Source organism: Pagrus major, chromosome 4, assembly GCF_040436345.1.
Source record: "Pagrus major chromosome 4, Pma_NU_1.0".
Classification (NCBI taxonomy): Eukaryota; Metazoa; Chordata; class Actinopteri; order Spariformes; family Sparidae; genus Pagrus; species Pagrus major.
Window position 1 is genome coordinate 17,415,041 of NC_133218.1, and position 18,285 is coordinate 17,433,325.

Sequence of the window (18,285 nt, forward strand, 5' to 3'; positions counted from 1 at the left end):
CATTTACTGTAAACATAGGACAGGACATGTTTCTGAAGGCTTTTAAACTCAGTTGAGCAGAGGGGGAATGTGGTTGTGTGTGTTTTCTCTTCTACTTTCAGTTTCATTATCTTTCCAGCACTAAAAGAAAAAGAAAACAACACAACCTTTCAGAAGTGTGCCAGCTGGTTTGTTATAAAAGGCACGCCTCTTCTAAGCAAGCTCAATGACTCTGCTGGTTCCCTGCTGTGAGGCATCATCATGATGGCAGCAAAATTACTTCTGGCTCTTCTGCTTCTCCTTCTCACTTTACTGACAGGTAAGTGACTGACACCTTCATCACAGCACGTCATAATTAGACAGGTTGAATTCTGTGTAAATCTCTCAGCTGTAACAGGTGGCGAATCCAAACTATTTATGGTGTTAAATATTCAAAATTTAAAGTGGGTGTTAATAAATGTATAGTCCTATATGAATACACTTAAATATAAATATTCATTCAATATTCATTTGGCTAAACTTTTTAAGGTACTTATACTTTACTTTTCATTTGTATAGCATTTTATTCTACTTCTGAGAGGGAAATATTGTACTTTTTGTTTCACTACATTTATTTTATTAGTGTTGTTAGTTACTTATTTGATTAAGATCTTACATAAACATCATCACATTGTTAAAGATTAAACCTGTGGTTCCCAACCTTCCAACTCATTCCCCATTTTCACATTTCTACTATTTGTTTTCATTTTCACCAGAGAGACATCGCCCCTCTTATCTTCTCACATTGTAAACAATTCACCCAGACACACGCAGGGGAGTAAATGGTCAATCTTTCAAAGAAAAGCAGAGAAATGAGTAGATTTATGCAGCAGAACTTAGTTTTTTCCTCTTTCTACCCCTCGTTAATCATCTCACAACCCACCCAGTGTTATCTATCACTGAACCATTCAGCACTGTCCGTTGAAAACCACTTGACTAAAGTAACTTTATATAAGGTAGTTAAAACCGGCTCTACCTGGACTGCAACAGTGAAATGCTACTTACACATTGTATCAGATTAAAAGTCTGGTGATACATCACCGGCAGGGGTGAATTTCTTGCGTAATGACTTTAACATTTTGCTGTGACTTTGATGTAAATAGTAGTTCTGAACTTATAATGGAGTCATTTTTCATTCTTTTAGTATTTACCAGGGTATCTGCATCTGAATTCAACACTGAATTCAGTTCCCTTGAAAAATAGGCATGATGAGGTATTAAAAAGTCTTGAATTTACAAAAAGTCTCGAATATTTTTGGTCTGATACAGATCCAAATAGAAATCTGGATCTAGCAGATGTAATTATGTTTTATTTGATATTGGTTTAAGCCTAGTTGAATTAAAGGGGACTGTTGGCAGAAGTATGCTGTCCACTCAGTGCCATTCCAGTTTGATAATAACACAGATATTACACTGCAGTCATTTGGTTTAAAAAAAAAAAAAAAGTCTTAAAAAGTCTTTAATTTAGTGAACACTACAGACCCTGTTTACTTAATTACAGGATCTGATTACTTCTTCCACCACTGTAAGTGGATTATAATAATACTAATGTAGTAATAATACACTTAAAAAGGACTAACAATCATCAATTTTATGTGACAGAAACAAACTTTTTATTATGAAAGAACAGGCATTAAAGCAGATCTTGTGGTTCTGAAGAATGTTGAGCCAGAAAGGGGTTAAGAGGTCATCAACTATAATATGACAATATCAAGAAAAAAAGGTGTGAAATTAAAATTCTGTTGACGATGTAACTATAGCGCTATTGCTATGAATTTCAAACTAATACACACAATATCAACAACCCCCCATTGTGAAATCTCCATGTGGTAATGCAGCACGTTATGAGACGTGTCAAATAACATGAATAAGAGTTCCCTAGTCAGAGTACTTCCACATATGTTGACCTTATTCCAATCACATTGGAAATCACAAGACCATTAGCCACTGGAGAACAGGGATGTGGTCCCTTTGCTCACAATGTTTCCTAATAGTCACATCCTCATGGTATACTTTCACAAGGGGCCAACCTACACTATTCAGGGGCGGAACTAGACTTTTATACAAGGGGTGGCCAGAGGGTGGGCAAGGCTTCATCAGGGGGTCCATATACTAATGAAGGAAAATATTATGTCACCGTTAGTCCGGGGTCCAGCTACTGACCTCTCGGAGCAGTAGCACCTCGGCAATTGTTTTTATGTAACTTTTCTACCCTCATTTAAGGTGTCCAATATTCATTTGTTACTCTCAATGCCCCTTTTGGATTCACTCCAGGCATACATGGCATTCATGTGATGTTCTGACTTTTTGTGAAGTTTAAACCCGGCATCTTCAAACAAGACTTTTTTCCAGTTGTAAAACCCTGACTCGGACTCCAACCATGGATTGTCCCTACACCAAGAACTGTTGAATTCCTTCCTTGTTCCATGTTGAGTTCTTGGGAACATTTTCAGACATGGCTGAACAGGACCCTCCTCTCTGGATCTTGACATGTCTAGAATACATATTAAGTATTTATGGACACACATCTCAAGGGATTAAATACTGAAGTACTTAAATACAAGATAAAGTACAGTGGCTAACAGTGGCTAACTTATAGGCTTATGTGTAGACCATTTGCACAACAGTCATTTTGACATGAAAAGCTCCTGTTCATTTAAGTGAAGCTGAATCTGGACCTTAGGCTAATTAATGCCATTAGTAGCACCTGTGTTTGCCATACTATGTCATATCAGAATAGCTGCTGTTAAAAAGGTTCAGAGATAGGTAAGTAAGTATGGGCCTACCACTTGGTCTTTTAGGTGCACAATATGTGGTGCTTGATGTGGATGTGGGGGGTTCGGTGGCATCTCCTCCTAGCAGCTCTGGCTCACTGTCTTCCTCCTCAGAGGCAGACGTATGTATGTCACTAAGCGTTTTTATACTGGACAGCAACCCGCCAATTTGGCTGTCCTTTTTGTGGCTAGGTCCATGAATTTAGACATACCGCGGTATATTGGGAGTCTGTTTTGGTCTGCCAGTATGACGCCTAGGAGGGTACACTTTTTGCCACCTCCATTGCTATGTAAATCAAAGTCATTGATGTCCCTGCAATTGCGTGACATGGGCTGAGGTGTCGATGATGTGCACTGTCGTGCGACCCACAGCCAGGAGTTTTAAAAGCAGGAAACAGCTGATCACAGCAGTCAGTTCATCACTTCATCCGCGGACGTCAAGATGAGCAACTGGAAAGCCGCTGAGATCCGGGAGATGCTAACCATCACAGCCGAGAGAATCGTCAATAACCAGATCACTCGTCACTGTTCACGCCCAACTTCGTGCTTCACGTCATGTCACATGTTTACGCCTACCCCAGTGGCGGCTTTTTTTGAAAAGGAGGAATATTACACCTCCGTTTCACATAGACAAGATGGCAGATTGCAGCCTTTACCTGGCTGCAAATGTGGCCATTTTCTAACTAAAAGGGGCTACTCTCAACAATTGATGAAACTGCATTGTAAAAAATAAAGATACAGTCAAAATAAATAAAACAGCAACAAAATAACATCACACACAAAATCATCTATCATTACAAGCTGAATCAACATTCAATATTAGGCTTAATCTGTCAAAATCACCCTTTGTTACAGTGTGAGGCTACACTTTTCAATGTCTAAACTGGGCACGCAATTTACTGCCCTGTATGCTCTGACCTGGTGGTGGTAGACTGGGTCCTTGCGTCTGACCACATTGACTTGCCTGGCTAGCTCCAGGTTCGGAGCTGCCAGGGCTGCTGACATTGGCTCTGTCTGGGCCTGATCTGTGCCTTATTTGTGCTTCTTTAAAAAAAAAAGCCTCAAATATCTCCCTTCCTCTTCATTGTTATCTGTCCCTATACAAAATAAGACAGCCTGGTTACTCCTCAAGATTGTGATAGGCATAATCTTAAACTATTTGTCCCCATTCTCGTGCTATAGCTTAGTTTAAAATCAACTACCAGCCTAGCTACTATAAAATTAAACTGGATCATGTAGGCTAGTCAGCGCTAAGTAACTTGGTTATAATTTAGACCTTCACAATAGCAAACAAGCTACATGACATTGACATAATCTCTCAGCATTCATTACAGTTTATTTTGAGCTCTAGTATGAAATTCTTGCGAACTGAGTTGATTTAAAGTCCCTAAATACCCTTACTGAAAAACTAACTATGACGTGGTTTCCCCACATTTTCCTAATCTAGTGCTACGCAGCTGCAGGCTAACGTTACGTTAGCCGCTAACCTACTGTGCGAGTAGGCTAACAGTTAAAATCTCTTCTCTAAATGTGCAGTCAAATTGTCAATAGTTTAAAACAATTGCTCATCAGGAAACCACTTTAAAACTAACTTTAAAATCATGTATTTAAAGTAGGTCCTCTCCATCCATTCGTGTTTTGAAAGAAGTTTATTCTGCCTCCTGCGTTTGCCTTTCTGTAATGCGCTTCTTTCAATGAGACGTGCAGTGACCTGTCAATCAACTGGTGTCCAATCAGATTCCAGAGCTACCCCTGTAACTCCGCCCCTGATACTTCATGAGAATTCTTTTTAGGCCATCTCAGCCAAATGGAGGCCAATAATTTGAAAAGTAAAGCAATTTCAAAAGAAAAACCTGTGTGGTGACTGGTGAGTGAGTATTGGTTGTGATTGTGTGTCAAGCATATTAATTGGCAAAAAATTGGTCTTTAAATAAGTCTGGAACTCTTCGTTAAGCTCCTATGGGGTTTCCCTATCCCCCACCGCTGGGTGAGCCGTGCCAAACCCATGCCACATGGGACCCAATTCCCATGTTGCGCTGGGGATGAAATAAGATAAATCCAGCGGAATGCAGAGGCCGACCATGTGCTTTGCATGCCGGTACTGACTGACGGCCGGATGTTAAGTATCCAGTAGAATTGTTAGGAGGGGACATGAAAGAGATCACTCCTAACTGCTACTAGTGCAGAAAAAGACCACAAGTCTTGCTCTATAAGACCTGTTACGTGTAAACGGTTCAGAGGGGCGAATAACTTTTTTGGGACATCAGAAAAAATGATGCATCTGGAGGGAGAAGGCGACGCTAGATCTTCCGCCCCTAAAATTAGAGCCTGGAGGCAAGTACCCTATACATGTGGCAGGTGGACATAACTACGCTGACACTAAGAGCGCCTAAGACACCCCTTCTTTCCACAATAGGGGGGTCATCATTGGCAAAGGCCCAGCGGTTTAAATAGATGCAACTTCAAATGTTCGCAGACACACTCAGCCATTGACAAACGAAGGTTGCTGGTTCGCGTCCAGACAGGGACGAGACCGTTTCTGACCACAAGTTGTGCAGTGCCTGTGAAAGAGTCACACATATATTGGCTGTACAATATTCATGCAATTTAGTGAAAAGAGTCAAGTTTTTGGTTTTTTTTGTATTTTGTTTGAAATGTGTTTGATTGATTGATTGATTGATTCATTCATTCATTCATTCATTCATTCATTGATTCATTCATTCATTCATTCATTGATATGCATTTGTTGTAATCAGGTACAGTCAGAGCAGCTACAGTGTCTTCTTGATGCTGCCACCAGGGGGCAGCAAAGTCTATCAAGTGTAAATCTAAAGGCCTTTACGCACTGCCTTCAGTTTGTTTGTATGTGTGCACATAAAACAGACAGACGCCTCGTGCTCTGGCTTGAATGACTGTGATAATAGTATTAATATAAAAAACAAAACAAAAACATCACAATAATATCGATAATAAATCATCAGCATCATGACATTTGATGTTTTTGTGATAAAATGCTATAAATAATAAGATCCACAACTGCAACCAAATACAAGTTTGAATTTAAAAAGTGCATATCCTATGGATACGTCTATTACCTGTGTACTAGTCTATTATCACTTTTGTGTTGCTGAAATGTGAATAATGGTGATCAAACCTTGTACTGACTTAATCAAATCGAATCAAATCAAATCCATTTTATTTATACAAAATCACAATCATATTGCCTCAATGGGCTTTACAATCTGTACAGTGAACGACATCCTCTGTCCTTACACCCTCGATTCGAGTGAGGAAAAACGTGCCACGTTAATGGGAAAAAAAAGAAGATGGCAATAAAAAATGTAATAAATAGTAATGTTTATCAGAGATCAGGAGTGCCATTCCTGCATGCAGCATCTTGACAAACTGTAGCAACTGATTTAAGATGAAAATGTCAGATAGTAATATTTTTGACATTTCATTCTCATGACCACAAACCAGTTCATGTTATATTTTTACACAGTAACATGAACCAAAATATGTGACCTTTATTCACAGGTGTGTGTCCCCGGAGACCCCAAGAGAAATATGTCAGGGCAGGTGAGATGGTGGCGCTGCAGTGCCCCCGTTACAGAGGGTACGATCGTGGTGATGGCAAACTGATCTGGACCAGTCACACCACCCAGGAGATGGATCTGACCAGCAACATGTCATCAGTGGAGCAGATGGAGATGGGAGTGCTGGTTCATGGAAGGAGTCTTGTGATCCTCAATGCTTCTGTAAACCATCAGGGGAATTACTCATGCTCTCAGGGGTAAAGTACAGACATTCCCAAATAGATAAATACCATTCCTCTACTACAAGGGAGATAATATCTCCAGAGATTTCAACTTCAGAGGCTTTTGTTACTTTGTCATAAGCTAAACAAGACTATAAAAGCGGCATAAATGATTCAGATTAGGTTCCTTCAGCTAAAAGTTAAAGTCAGAGCACAAACATGCTAACAATAACAACGCTAACATGCTGATGTTAAGTGGATAATGTTTACAAAGTCTATCATCTTAGTTTATTTAGCTTTTAGCCTGCTGACTCACAAAGTACAGCTGAGGCTGAAGGCAATTTTGATTTGCAGGTATTTGGTCAAAGTATTGGAAAAATTAAAAATTTGATCTGATGATGAAGCTACTTGAATGAAAAGTAAGGGATTGCAATTCATCCTAATGGGGACTAATGTCATCGCAATTCTCCCTTACAGAACAAGCATATTGACATAGAATGAAAAATATGATGTAATATATTAAAAACTACATTTTAATATTTTAATACATGGAGTTTTCTCATGTGTTTGACAATACATGCTATACCTAATATATTTAGCATTAAAGCATGTAAGCCTATTCTAGTAGTAACCCAAAATAAAATTGTGAACCTGACAAAAAAAATGCCATTTAGGTCTGTTCTAAAATTTTGTTGGCAGACATCTACAGGTCTTGAAAAATAATACCAAAACTATCTGGATGTAGAAACAGCTCAGGGGCGAAGAGGAATTTTATTTTGGAGACTGATCCTTCTGTCTCTACTTCCAGGTTCAGAGCACCTGCAAAATGTTTAAAGTAACATGAACTCTTCATATTAATCTCTTCTTTAATGACATAACAGGAATGCCAGCAGACAGTTCTGGTTCAAGCTGATGGTATATACAACACAGACCAGAGAGTATGAAGAGATGACAACGTACCCAATGACGTGTTACACACTAGAGTCCTGCAAATTGACATGCCCTGATGTAAATACACCTTCTGAAAACATCAGGAATATTACCATCAACAGCATTATATGGCACAAGGTATTTAAACACAGCAAATTGTTGAGTGTTCATGAGAGTAAAAGAAGCTTATCTTGCATGATACATAATTTGTTTATATAATATTATGGTTTACCATAGTTTATGTAGAAATGAAAAAGCTGTTTTTTGTCAATTTTTTCATCTTGTAGGAAGGAGTGTCATCCCCAACAGCTAATTACTTCCCGAGTGTGGAGGAGAATGACCGTGGTGTCTACACCTGTACCAGATCTTACCTGTATCGTGGTCAAATATACAACATGACCTCTACGGTGGAGCTTGATGTCCAACCAAGCAGTAAGAGAAACACTTTTTGGTTTATCTTGATGGGAGTTTATATTTTCAATAAAAAGATGGATGTAAAGTGTTTTCTCTTTTTTCACACAGAAAAAAATGAGAAATCTGCAGTGATCACTTCACCGCACATGAGTGACGTATTTCCTGTAGATCTTGGTGAGTTTTAATCTTGTAGCGTAAATACACATACAAGCATTCACTACCTTTGTAAATTACTACTGTTACATCTCGTGTGTCTGCTTTTTCTAGGCTCAACGGTGGTGATTGATTGTCAAGCTGTTGTGTACTCAGAGTTTGATGAGGTGTTCTGGTTAATGGACAAATCATTTGTGGGGAGAAACGACAGCTTACCAGTTTTCTACAAATTCAAACAGTAAACACTTCACACAGATGTTCCAGCTCTTACAACTAATACTAACACGGCCACATCAACAGTCAACAGTATAGCTTACAGTTGTCCATCTGTATCTTCCCTTATCCTTTCCTTTCCAGGGAACGTAATGCTGAAGAGATAAAGCTGACGGCATCTCTGGTGTTCAATAAAGTGTCAAAAGAGGATGTAGCAAAGACTTACACCTGTAAACTGGAATCTGAGTCTCAACCCTCAAGCTTTGTCACCATCACCTTGGCCCAAAAAGGTATACAAGATACATGGATAGAGCTTTGGTTTACTAATGTTATTCTTATCTGTACATTCAAGTAACAGGGAACTTTCATCTGGCGCCTCCTACTTCAAATAAATTATCATTTTTAGGGATCCTTTTCTTTTATGTCCCTACAGCTTCTTCTTTCTCCCTCATTCTGGCTCTCAGCATTGTGATCATTGTGGTCGTGATTGTTCTTACAGTGGTTGTTGGTGTGAAGTTCAAAATGGACAATGCTCTTTTCGTGCGAGACACTCTTGCTTCCAATAGCAGCTTCTCAGGTGGGATTCATGATTTTGGCTCGTCAGTGAAGTCCTCTCTAGCTATATCAAAATGTGACAGCAATGTTGTTGTTTTTTGTCATTTGCTTAGATGGGAAGAGCTACGACGCCTTTTTGATGAGTTACAAGAGCGACACAGATGCAGGACTAAATGAAGATGACAGAAAACATCTGGAGAGTGTTTTGGAAGAGACATTTGGTTACAGTCTCTGTCGTGACATCTTACCAGGGAAAGGTACGTGTTTAAAATACACTTTGAATAAAATCTACCTAAAAATCTAAATGAAATAGTGTATAATCTGGACTCTGGTTGGTTGCAGCTGCAGAGGAGGCTGTGTTAGACTGCGTACAGCGGAGCCGGACAGTGATTCTGGTTCCCACCTCTTCAAATCCTGGTCCAGGAGCTGGAATGCTGAAGAAAATCCAAGCAGTCCTCGTGAAGCAACAGACTGGTTTGGTTTTTATCAAAACTGAGGCAACAGCGGCGTCGAGGTCAGGTTCATTATCAGAGGCCTCACAGCTTTTCGACAAGACTGGAAACTGTGTCACCTGGAGAGGCAAAAGCTCCATGTCGTCTTCCTCCTCCTTCTGTAAGGAGCTTCGGTCTTACCTACCTGCCCCACAGCATGCAGTAAAAAATACACTTTTACCTCAGACAGCTACCCAGGGTGATAACTGTTAAAATATTAAGCAATGCCACAACAACTATATCAATGTTTTTAGTATGCAACTGTAATTTATATACTGAATATACTGTTTTTAAGCTAAGTCACACTGCAAGATGGTTGACCTCTTTGCTATGTTTATAACAGAGAATTATTATTTAACTTTAAGATATAACACGTACATTTCTGCATTATTGTTACATATTGTTATGAGTTATGTGAGGTCACGTGTTTGAACTCAGATCAACCTCTTGCTGAATTAAGCACTCACCAGAGAATCCCCTTCTCTCTCTTATTTTCCCTCTCTCCTCTCTGTAATGTTCATGAAATAAAGTACATTGAATTAATCGTTAATGAGTCATTTCTTAATAACTGTGATCCGAGCACTATAAAGTAGATCATAATGAGTTACTAGAGAGCAGACTGGGAGATACTACATTAATGAATCATTGGATAATGATTAGTTCATAAATATCTGTGAATCGACATGTTGTTCCTGATTAATTATCAAGAACCCGCTGACTGGCACAAACTAGTGACGACTCACTAATTACTAAATCATTACTGTTTTCTTGTACCTTCAAGTAAAGTGAGACATGATACTGAGTAGATACCCAAATAGACTCATTAAATACTAACTACTTAATCAGTAGTTACTCTTTTTGTGTACATTCAAGCACAGTAATACTAAGTAGTTACCAAGTAGAATTTTAATTACTAATTACTTAATCAATAGTTACTATATTTGTGTCCCTTCAAGTAAAATGAAGTATAATACTGAGAGTGATCCATGTTACCCATTTACCAGCTTTGACCCAGACATTTTGGGGAACAACAACTGAGCCAAAAGGCCGGTGAGTATTGAACTTCTCTTCATCAGGTGACTGGAAACATGTTGTTGCTACATGTCTCCTGAATAAGTAGGTCATCAACTTTAAGAACCTTATAAGCAGATGACATGATGAGTGCAGTTTATATGTCAGCTTATTTGATGTTTGTCTGCCACCTAGTGGAAGAATCCATAAGTGCAGCTACAAAGAATGGATATTCTTTGAAACACAGGATATCCAGTTCATTTCAAGGATACATAGTAAATAATACATCAAAATCAAAATCTCCTCTGTCACAGGCCCGCACAAACGCTGAGTAGTTTCAATCCAACTCCTCTTGATTTAGTCAGGAGGGCTAAGCCTTTTTTTTCTTGCTGTGGGGAGGGTACCTGTAGATGGGCCTAGTTGGTCCATCCTAAATGATCAGTTTATATAAAAAATGTATTATTATAGATTTAACTGCTACTACTACTCCTACAGTGCGACACCACGGTCGTAAATACAAACCTCAGGTCTGGAACAGTCTGTCAGAGACAATGTAGGTGCTAACCACAAACAAAACTCTCTACATCATAACAATGTTATGTGTTTAAACTTGTATATTGAAGTAAACATGTAACGCTGTGATCCTACCCTCTCACTGAAGTTACATAGTGCAGAAACAAGTGATAGAGACGCCATTCACCCTGTTACAAGACACACTAACATCAAATTGATTTTGCAGCTGTTATTTTAAAGGGAAAAAATTACAAAATGTTGCTTTAAGTACATTTTGCTGATACTACTTGTGTACTTTGACTTAACTAAGAGTTTGAATGGAGTATTTTTTGAGGTTGTGCTTATTTCACTTACATTAAAGACATCAGTCCCTCCACAGCTGTATGAACGACATAGTATAGTCTTCTACCCCTCTCTATACTGGAGCCCCTTTCACGGACTGACTGCCACGAAACTACAACAAAGGAGATTTTATGAGTTCGACTTTCACTTTATGTCATTCATCGTGGAGGGGAAACATCGTTATCAAGAACGGTATATTTGAAAATAATGTGCCATCAGTCTATAAATAGGTAAGATGACTGAACTGATAGAAAAGAAATGTTGGTGGGGGAATCAGGGGGTGTTAATATTTCAGCGAGAATATGACGCTCTTCCTTAAGTTTCAATTTTCGTCATCACCACCCCATGTGGTTTCACCAGATTGGGGAAATGTTCCACTTTAATTCCGCGGAACTGCATCTGGGGATCGTGTAGCGCATTTCTGACGACGCTCCTGAGAGTTTGGTGTGCGGTGCTGCAGGCTGACATGATGGTGGCGATCCCTCTGCTTCTCCTTCTTGCATCTGTAACAGGTAAGAGAGTGCTCTTCGTGGTGTTAAAGGGAGGAAATGCAGCGTTTTGTCCGAGTTGATTCTGTCGTAAAAAAAAAAAAAAAAAAAAGAATTTAAAAAAAGGGAAAAGAAGAAGAAAGAAGACGCATTTGACGCACTTCTCTATGGACACAGCAAGAAAAATAGGAAGAAGGAAACCAAAAGACAGATTCAATCCAACATTGGAAATTACATGAAAATATATAATCCACTATAGACTACATTTAAAACAGCATTATGCACTACCAGAAGATGATGAAATAAATACACACGTTTCACCACAGTATAGAAATACTCTGTGAAACTACATAAAGTCATAAATGTAAAAGAACTAAATATGCAGAATGACCCATTTCAGAATAATTCACATTAGAGTAATAGATTATAGTTGTTGATGCATTAACGTTGCTTTACTCTTGCAAAACTGATAACAAACACACAGACTGCTGCTTCTATGCCACATTGTGGCATGAAGATATAATCACCAGCTCTAGTATATCACCACATGGAAACTTAAACACTCAGCACAAAGTCGACTCATTTTTTTCTTCGCACAGAAATCACAAGACGAGAGGCTCCTAGAAATTAGGATGTGGTTAAGAACCCCCCCAATATGCTTCTGACAGTGGCTTCTGCCCAGCTCCTTTCACAGATGACCCACTTAGTTCTTTCAGTCAGAAAAGAAATTGAGTTTTTGTTTTATTTCTTATCAGCTTTAAGTGTATTGCACATCTTAATAAATGAAGATTTATTTGATGTGAACATTGTTGTAAAATGTACCCAAAAGTCATATTTGAGTTAAAGTTAGTATATTGTGTTAAAATCTTAAAAGTGAAAGTCACACATACAAATAAAACCAGAGTAAAAGTCATTTTCTGGCACTAAATATACTTAAATATCAAAAGTAAATTAGACATATTAACATGTATGTAAATATTGTTCTATGGATTATCTGGTTATCAGTTTGGCAGATTGTCGGATTCAATCGTCAGCTTTTTTCTTTTTATCAGAATTATAGTTTTTTTATCTGATTGGCGATAAAATAAATTAATTTAAGAAATGCTCCACTTTTGCTCTGACGCAGCATGCAATCTTCAAAGTAACTAGTACCTAAAGTCATCAAATAAATGTTACGGAGTACACATACACTGTTGCTCCCAAAAAGTATTGAAGTGAAAGTATAAAGTAGCAAAAAATGGAAATACTCAAGCAAAATGCAACTACCTCAAAATTGTACTTAGTACAGTACTGCAGTAAATGTACTTAGTTACAATCCATCACTAGATGTGAAGTTGTATGATGGATTATTTATAAACTGATACCCTTTTTTTTTTGTAGATAATATCATGTGTCATGTTTGACTTTGCACTTCCTGTCTTTATCTTTCTATCTTATCTCTTCCCACTGGTTTTCTGTGGTTCACCAAGAACGCGAGCGTTCCCACAATACTGGTTTTAACCAGCCAAGTTTCTCTGTACGACAAAGCAATAACGATTTTTTAACATTTGCTTCACCAACCAGTTCATGTGATAGTTTTACGCACTAAAACTGGCGAACATGTGTAACACTTATTCGCAGGTGTGTGTCCCCGGAGACCCGAAGAGAAATATGTCAGGGCAGGTGAGATGGTGGCGCTGCAGTGCCCTCATTACAGAGGGTACAAACTGATCTGGACCAGTCACACAACCCAGGAGATGGATCTGACCAGCAACATGTCATCAGTGGAGCAGATGGAGATAGGAGTGCTGGTTCATGGAAGGAGTCTTGTGATCCTCAATGCTTCTCTAAACCATCAGGGGAATTACTCATGCTCTCAGGGGTAAAGTACAGACAGTCTAACAATGATCCTGACTTTGTTTTGTATCCTAATATCTTTAAATAATACTGTAATAATAATATTTTTGGTAAACTTATCCTTTAAATCTTCATATTAATCTCTTCTTTAATGACATAACAGGAATGCCAGCAGACAGTTCTGGTTTGAGCTGATGGTATATACAACACAGACCAGAGAGTATGAAGAGATGACAACGTACCCAGAGACGTGTTACACTCTAGAGTCCTGCAAATTGAAATGCCCTGATGTAAATACACCTTCTGAAAACATCAGGAATATTACCATCAACAGCATTATATGGCACAAGGTATTTAAACACAGCAAATGTTTCGATGTGCATGGTTATATAATAAGAAGCTCCAGATGTGCGGTCAGGTGATCTTCTGACTGTATGTTTTAACCATACCAAACCATACCAAGTTTTGACATTTAAGGCTGTTATTCTTTCACTGCATGCTTAAAAATTCTACATCATTATCCATCTTGTAGGAAGGAGAGTCATACCCAACAGCTAATTACTTCCCGAGTGTGGAGGAGAATGACCGTGGTGTCTACACCTGTACCAGATCTTACCTGTATCGTGGTCAAATATACAACATGACCTCTACGGTGGAGCTTGATGTCCAACCAAGCAGTAAGAGAAACACTTTTTGGTTTATCTTGATGGGAGTTTATATTTTCAATAAAAAGAAGAAGTGTTTTCTCTTTTTTCACACAGCAAAAGTTGAGAAATCTGCAGTGATCACTTCACCACGCATGAGTGACGTATTTCCTGTAGATCTTGGTGAGTTTTAATCTTGTAGCGTAAATACACATACAAGCATTCACTTCCTTTGTAAATTACTACTGTTACGTCTTGTGTGTCTGCTTTTTCTAGGCTCAACGGTGGTGATTGATTGTCAAGCTGTTGTGTACTCAGAGTTTGATGAGGTGTTCTGGTTAATGGACAAATCATTTGTGGGGAGAAACGACAGCTTACCAGTTTTCTACAACACTTCACGCAACTCCAGGTTTGGAAGTTAAAATGTGACACAGGGCCACATAAACACTCTTCACACACAAAATAACTTCTCTTTTATAATCCTCCGTTATTTCCTCGGTTTCCTTTTCAGTGAAGGTGGTACTGAAGAGATTAAGCTGACGGCATCTCTAGTCTTCAAAAAAGTGTCGAAAGACGATCTGTTAAAAAATTACACCTGTAAGCTGGAAACCGAAAGCCAATCCTCCAGCTTTGTCATCATTACCTTGGTTCAAAAACGTATGTAAGATGGATGGACAGATCAAAAGTGTTCAATACCTTAAAGGTGCAAAATGTAAGAATCATATTTAGGGGGGTAGCATCTCACCAGAGTAACAGTGAACTGCTGCTAACTGTAGCAGCCATTAGCTAGTTAGCTCAGTTAGCTGTGCAGCTAAACCTACGGACAGGGAGCTTGTTGACCAGGGGAGAATTGTTTTTTTACACCGCAAGCGCTGGAGCTTGGACCGGGACGGGCCGGAGCTAGCTGGTCAACGTGCTAACTTCAGACGATATCTCTGCAACACAATATACAGACATCATAACGTCAAAACTGTTATTTCTTCACATTCTGTTTAGAATTGTACTTGATTTCTAAACTAAAATTCTTACATTTTACACCTTTAAATCTCAAACCTGATCAATCATCTTGCCTGGTTTCACTTTATTCTCATTATTGCTTAATGTGTTTATTAATTTATTTTCAGAATAAATAATTGTGTATTTGCAAATGTCAATGTTGTTTATCAATTAACTGACTCACCATTTCATCACGATACTTTATCCAGCTTTAATTCACACAGTGACTGTCGTCTTTTTATCTACTATCATTAATGAGTGTTTAATTACTATTTCATAAATGTATTCTCTCTGTTATTTCCCTACAGCTCGCCCTTCTTACGGTTCCCTGGCCCTTGGTATCGTCTGCACTGTGGTGGTGATGGTTTTGACAGTAGTTATCTACGTGAAGTTCAAAATTTACATCACTCTTTTCCTAAGAGACACTCTTGGCTGCCATAGCAGCATCTCAGGTATTTGTTTTATTTTGCTGAAAACGTATGTTTAAAGGTCAATTGTGTAGGATATAGCAGGATCTATTGGCAAAAATGTTATATAATACTCATAATAATGTTTGACAAGTGTTTAATCACCTGAAACTAAGAATCGTGTTGTGGTTGCGTAGAAGGAGCCTTTTACATCTACAAAGGGACATATAACCTCAACCTCACTTCTAGATGCTACTAAATCCTACACACTGGACCTTTGATCGATACATATTCATACTTTTTTGGACAATGTGATATCAGTGAAAATGCTGTTGTTTGTTGTTGTTTGCTTAGATGGAAAGAGCTACGACGCCTTTTTGATGTGTTACAAGAGCGACACAGACGCAGGACTGAATGACGATGACAGAAAATGTCTGGAAAGTGTTTTGGAGGAGAAATTTAGTTACAGTCTCTGTCTTTTTGATCGTGACGTCTTACCAGGGAAAGGTACGTGTTTAAATGTACTACAAGGAACTCTTAACTGGTTAGAAACTGTCACGATTTAATACTGTTTCCTCTAAGCAAATAAGACCATCAGCAAGAAGACTGGCTATTTTTGTAGAGTTATTATAGTTCTTCTTAATGCCTGTCACTTACAGTTGGATAAGTCATAAATCACCATTACAAAAATATTTTTTATGGTGGAGTGCTGAGGATGAATTGAGGGGTCTCCCAGTCTGAGGAATGAAGCTGTCCTGTAGTCTCATATTATGGTACAGCACTAAAACATAGTTTACTTTGTTTCCCCATCGTCATATTACAGTTATTAATCTTACATAGCCACAAATATTTACATAACTTCATCAACATGTATCCTGTAAACAGACTTGTTTGAAAAAGAAAAATTGTATAAAAATGTGTTGCCTCAGAACAAATGCACACGCTAGCCAGATCAAGATCTTTACAAAAGAAGCTCATACCACTTTTATCCACAGGGGCTGCCAGAAACAACAAAAAAAATTAAGTCGTAGCAGCTTAAGGATATACTTTGAGGAAAATCTACCTAAAAATCTTCACGAAGTAATGTGAAATCTGTACTCTGGTTGGTTGCAGCTGTACAGGACGCTGTGTTAGACTGCGTGCTGCAGAGCCGGACGGTTGTTTTGGTTCCCACCTCTTCAGATCCTGGTCCAGGAGCTGGCTTTCTCAGTGCTATCCATGAAGCCCTGGTGGAGCGACAGACTGACCTGGTTTTCATCAGAACTGAGGCAACACAGGTGTGGAGCTCAGGTTCATTATCAGAGGCCTTACAGCTCCTCAGCGAGGCTGGAGACTGCGTCACCTGGAAGGGCGTGAGCTCCATGTCGCCCTCCTCCTCCTTCTGGAAGCAGCTTCGCTATTACCTACCTGCCCCACAGAATGCATCAAAAATAAGGCTTTTACCTAAATAAATACCAAATTCATTTAAAGGTCCGATGTGTAGGATTTTTGTGCTATCTAGGGGTGAGAGGGCAGATTGCAACCAACTGAACAGCCCTTGTATCTGTGCTAAAAATGTGAAAAATGTGGAAGGCCCTCAGTAGAGCCAGTGTTTGGTTTGTTCTGGGCTCCTGTAGAGACATGGCAGACTCCATGCAAGAGGACCCGCTTCCTTTGTAAATATGAAAGGCTCATTCTGAGGTAACGAAAACTAAACGATTCTTTTCAGGTTTCAGGTGCTTATATGGTAATGAAAACATGAAAATGAAACTGCTTTTTGTTATAACATCAGGCTATACACTGTTACTACAGGCATATAATTGTTTAAAGGTCATATTGATTAATTTTTATGGAGATTAATCTTTTTCTTTTGTTTTACTACATCTACAGAGCATTTAGAAAGGTGAAGAATAAAAGCATCTGTTTAAAACATTATCAGGAATGTGAATTAATCATTTTACAATGTTTTCAAAAATGTGTACAAAAAGATTGTGTTGTTGTGTTGTTGTTGTGTATGTGGAAGAGTTCTAACAGTAGTATAAAAACCCCTTTGGTATTATAGTTCTACAGTACGCACTGAGCGTACTGTACTGGCCTAACATTAGCTAGCATTATCTACGTTTACATTAGCTAGCGTTAGCAATGTTAACTTTTGTTTGCTTGCCAGCGTTAGCAACGTTGGCTAAGGTAGCAACGTATAAACTTTAGTCTCTAACATTAGCAACATTTGCTAGCTAGTGTCACATTTGCATTAGCAAAGGTTATCGATGTTGACATTAGCTAGCATTATCATGTTAATGTTTGCTTGCTAGAATGAGCAACGTTGGCTAAGGTAGCAACGTATATAGTCTCTAACTCTAAGTGTACAAACTGGAAACCACTTGATGAGGCAGATGATTCGAACAAGAGCGGTGTTGTAGCCTGTATTTGAAAGATGTAACTTGCTTTTTTGTCTTTATCATTGTACATTTCTTGCCATACCACTGTGTGCAAAACTTTCACTTGAATTTGTTCTTGAACATGCGAGCTCTGCTCACTGCGTTTACTGTACCATGATGCCACTGTGATGCCCGAGGGCAAAATATTTTAAAGCTGCGCTTCAAAATAAACTTTATCTTCAATCGTAACACCACCGAAATTTTGTCCAGACTGTATCTCTTAAAAGCTTTTTAGCCTCTTTGAGCTCTGTGTTTTGGTTTTGCTAACCCTGCTTTCAACACAAACGTGCACATTTGGGTTCATATGCCATTTCCAGAAAAGGGGGG

General features: G+C 38.7%; 2 protein-coding genes across 3 annotated transcripts; both read left to right on the forward strand.

Moving 5' to 3' along the window:
* Positions 1-204: 204 nt before the first annotated feature.
* On the forward strand, positions 205-9,851 carry LOC140995060 (interleukin-1 receptor accessory protein-like). 2 transcript variants are annotated; one of them, XM_073464957.1, is made up of 10 exons: positions 205-298; positions 6,329-6,584; positions 7,430-7,616; positions 7,766-7,910; positions 8,001-8,066; positions 8,160-8,283; positions 8,403-8,548; positions 8,758-8,835; positions 8,927-9,070; positions 9,156-9,851. In XM_073464957.1, exons 1-10 carry the CDS (start codon positions 241-243, stop codon positions 9,515-9,517), a joined length of 1,566 nt encoding a protein of 521 aa, XP_073321058.1. In that variant the 5' UTR covers positions 205-240; the 3' UTR covers positions 9,518-9,851. The 2 variants fall into 2 exon arrangements, with proteins under 2 accessions (XP_073321058.1, XP_073321057.1); XM_073464956.1 differs by having other exon boundaries at positions 241-298; positions 8,692-8,835; positions 9,156-9,594.
* A 1,685-nt stretch (positions 9,852-11,536) lies between these two features.
* LOC140994981 (interleukin-1 receptor accessory protein-like) lies at positions 11,537-18,153 on the forward strand. Its single transcript, XM_073464852.1, has 10 exons — positions 11,537-11,682; positions 13,279-13,519; positions 13,658-13,844; positions 14,027-14,171; positions 14,256-14,321; positions 14,415-14,547; positions 14,650-14,795; positions 15,443-15,586; positions 15,896-16,048; positions 16,655-18,153. The coding sequence occupies exons 1-10, from the start codon at positions 11,637-11,639 to the stop codon at positions 16,990-16,992; spliced, it is 1,599 nt and encodes a 532-aa protein (XP_073320953.1). The 5' UTR covers positions 11,537-11,636; the 3' UTR covers positions 16,993-18,153.
* Positions 18,154-18,285: the final 132 nt, after the last annotated feature.

What these genes read in the sequence shown, in the direction of transcription:
- LOC140995060 (XM_073464956.1), top strand. Translation starts at nt 241, where the DNA reads ATGATGGCAGCAAAATTACTTCTGGCTCTTCTGCTTCTCCTTCTCACT. An exon ending in ACAGCATTATATGGCACAAG is followed by an intron (nt 7,617 to 7,765) that starts GTATTTAAACAC and finishes TTCATCTTGTAG; the next exon opens with GAAGGAGTGTCATCCCCAAC. An exon ending in CATCACCTTGGCCCAAAAAG is followed by an intron (nt 8,549 to 8,691) that starts GTATACAAGATA and finishes ATGTCCCTACAG; the next exon opens with CTTCTTCTTTCTCCCTCATT.
- LOC140994981 (XM_073464852.1), top strand. Translation starts at nt 11,637, where the DNA reads ATGATGGTGGCGATCCCTCTGCTTCTCCTTCTTGCATCTGTAACAG. An exon ending in CCTTCTTGCATCTGTAACAG is followed by an intron (nt 11,683 to 13,278) that starts GTAAGAGAGTGC and finishes ACTTATTCGCAG; the next exon opens with GTGTGTGTCCCCGGAGACCC. An exon ending in CGTATTTCCTGTAGATCTTG is followed by an intron (nt 14,322 to 14,414) that starts GTGAGTTTTAAT and finishes TGCTTTTTCTAG; the next exon opens with GCTCAACGGTGGTGATTGAT.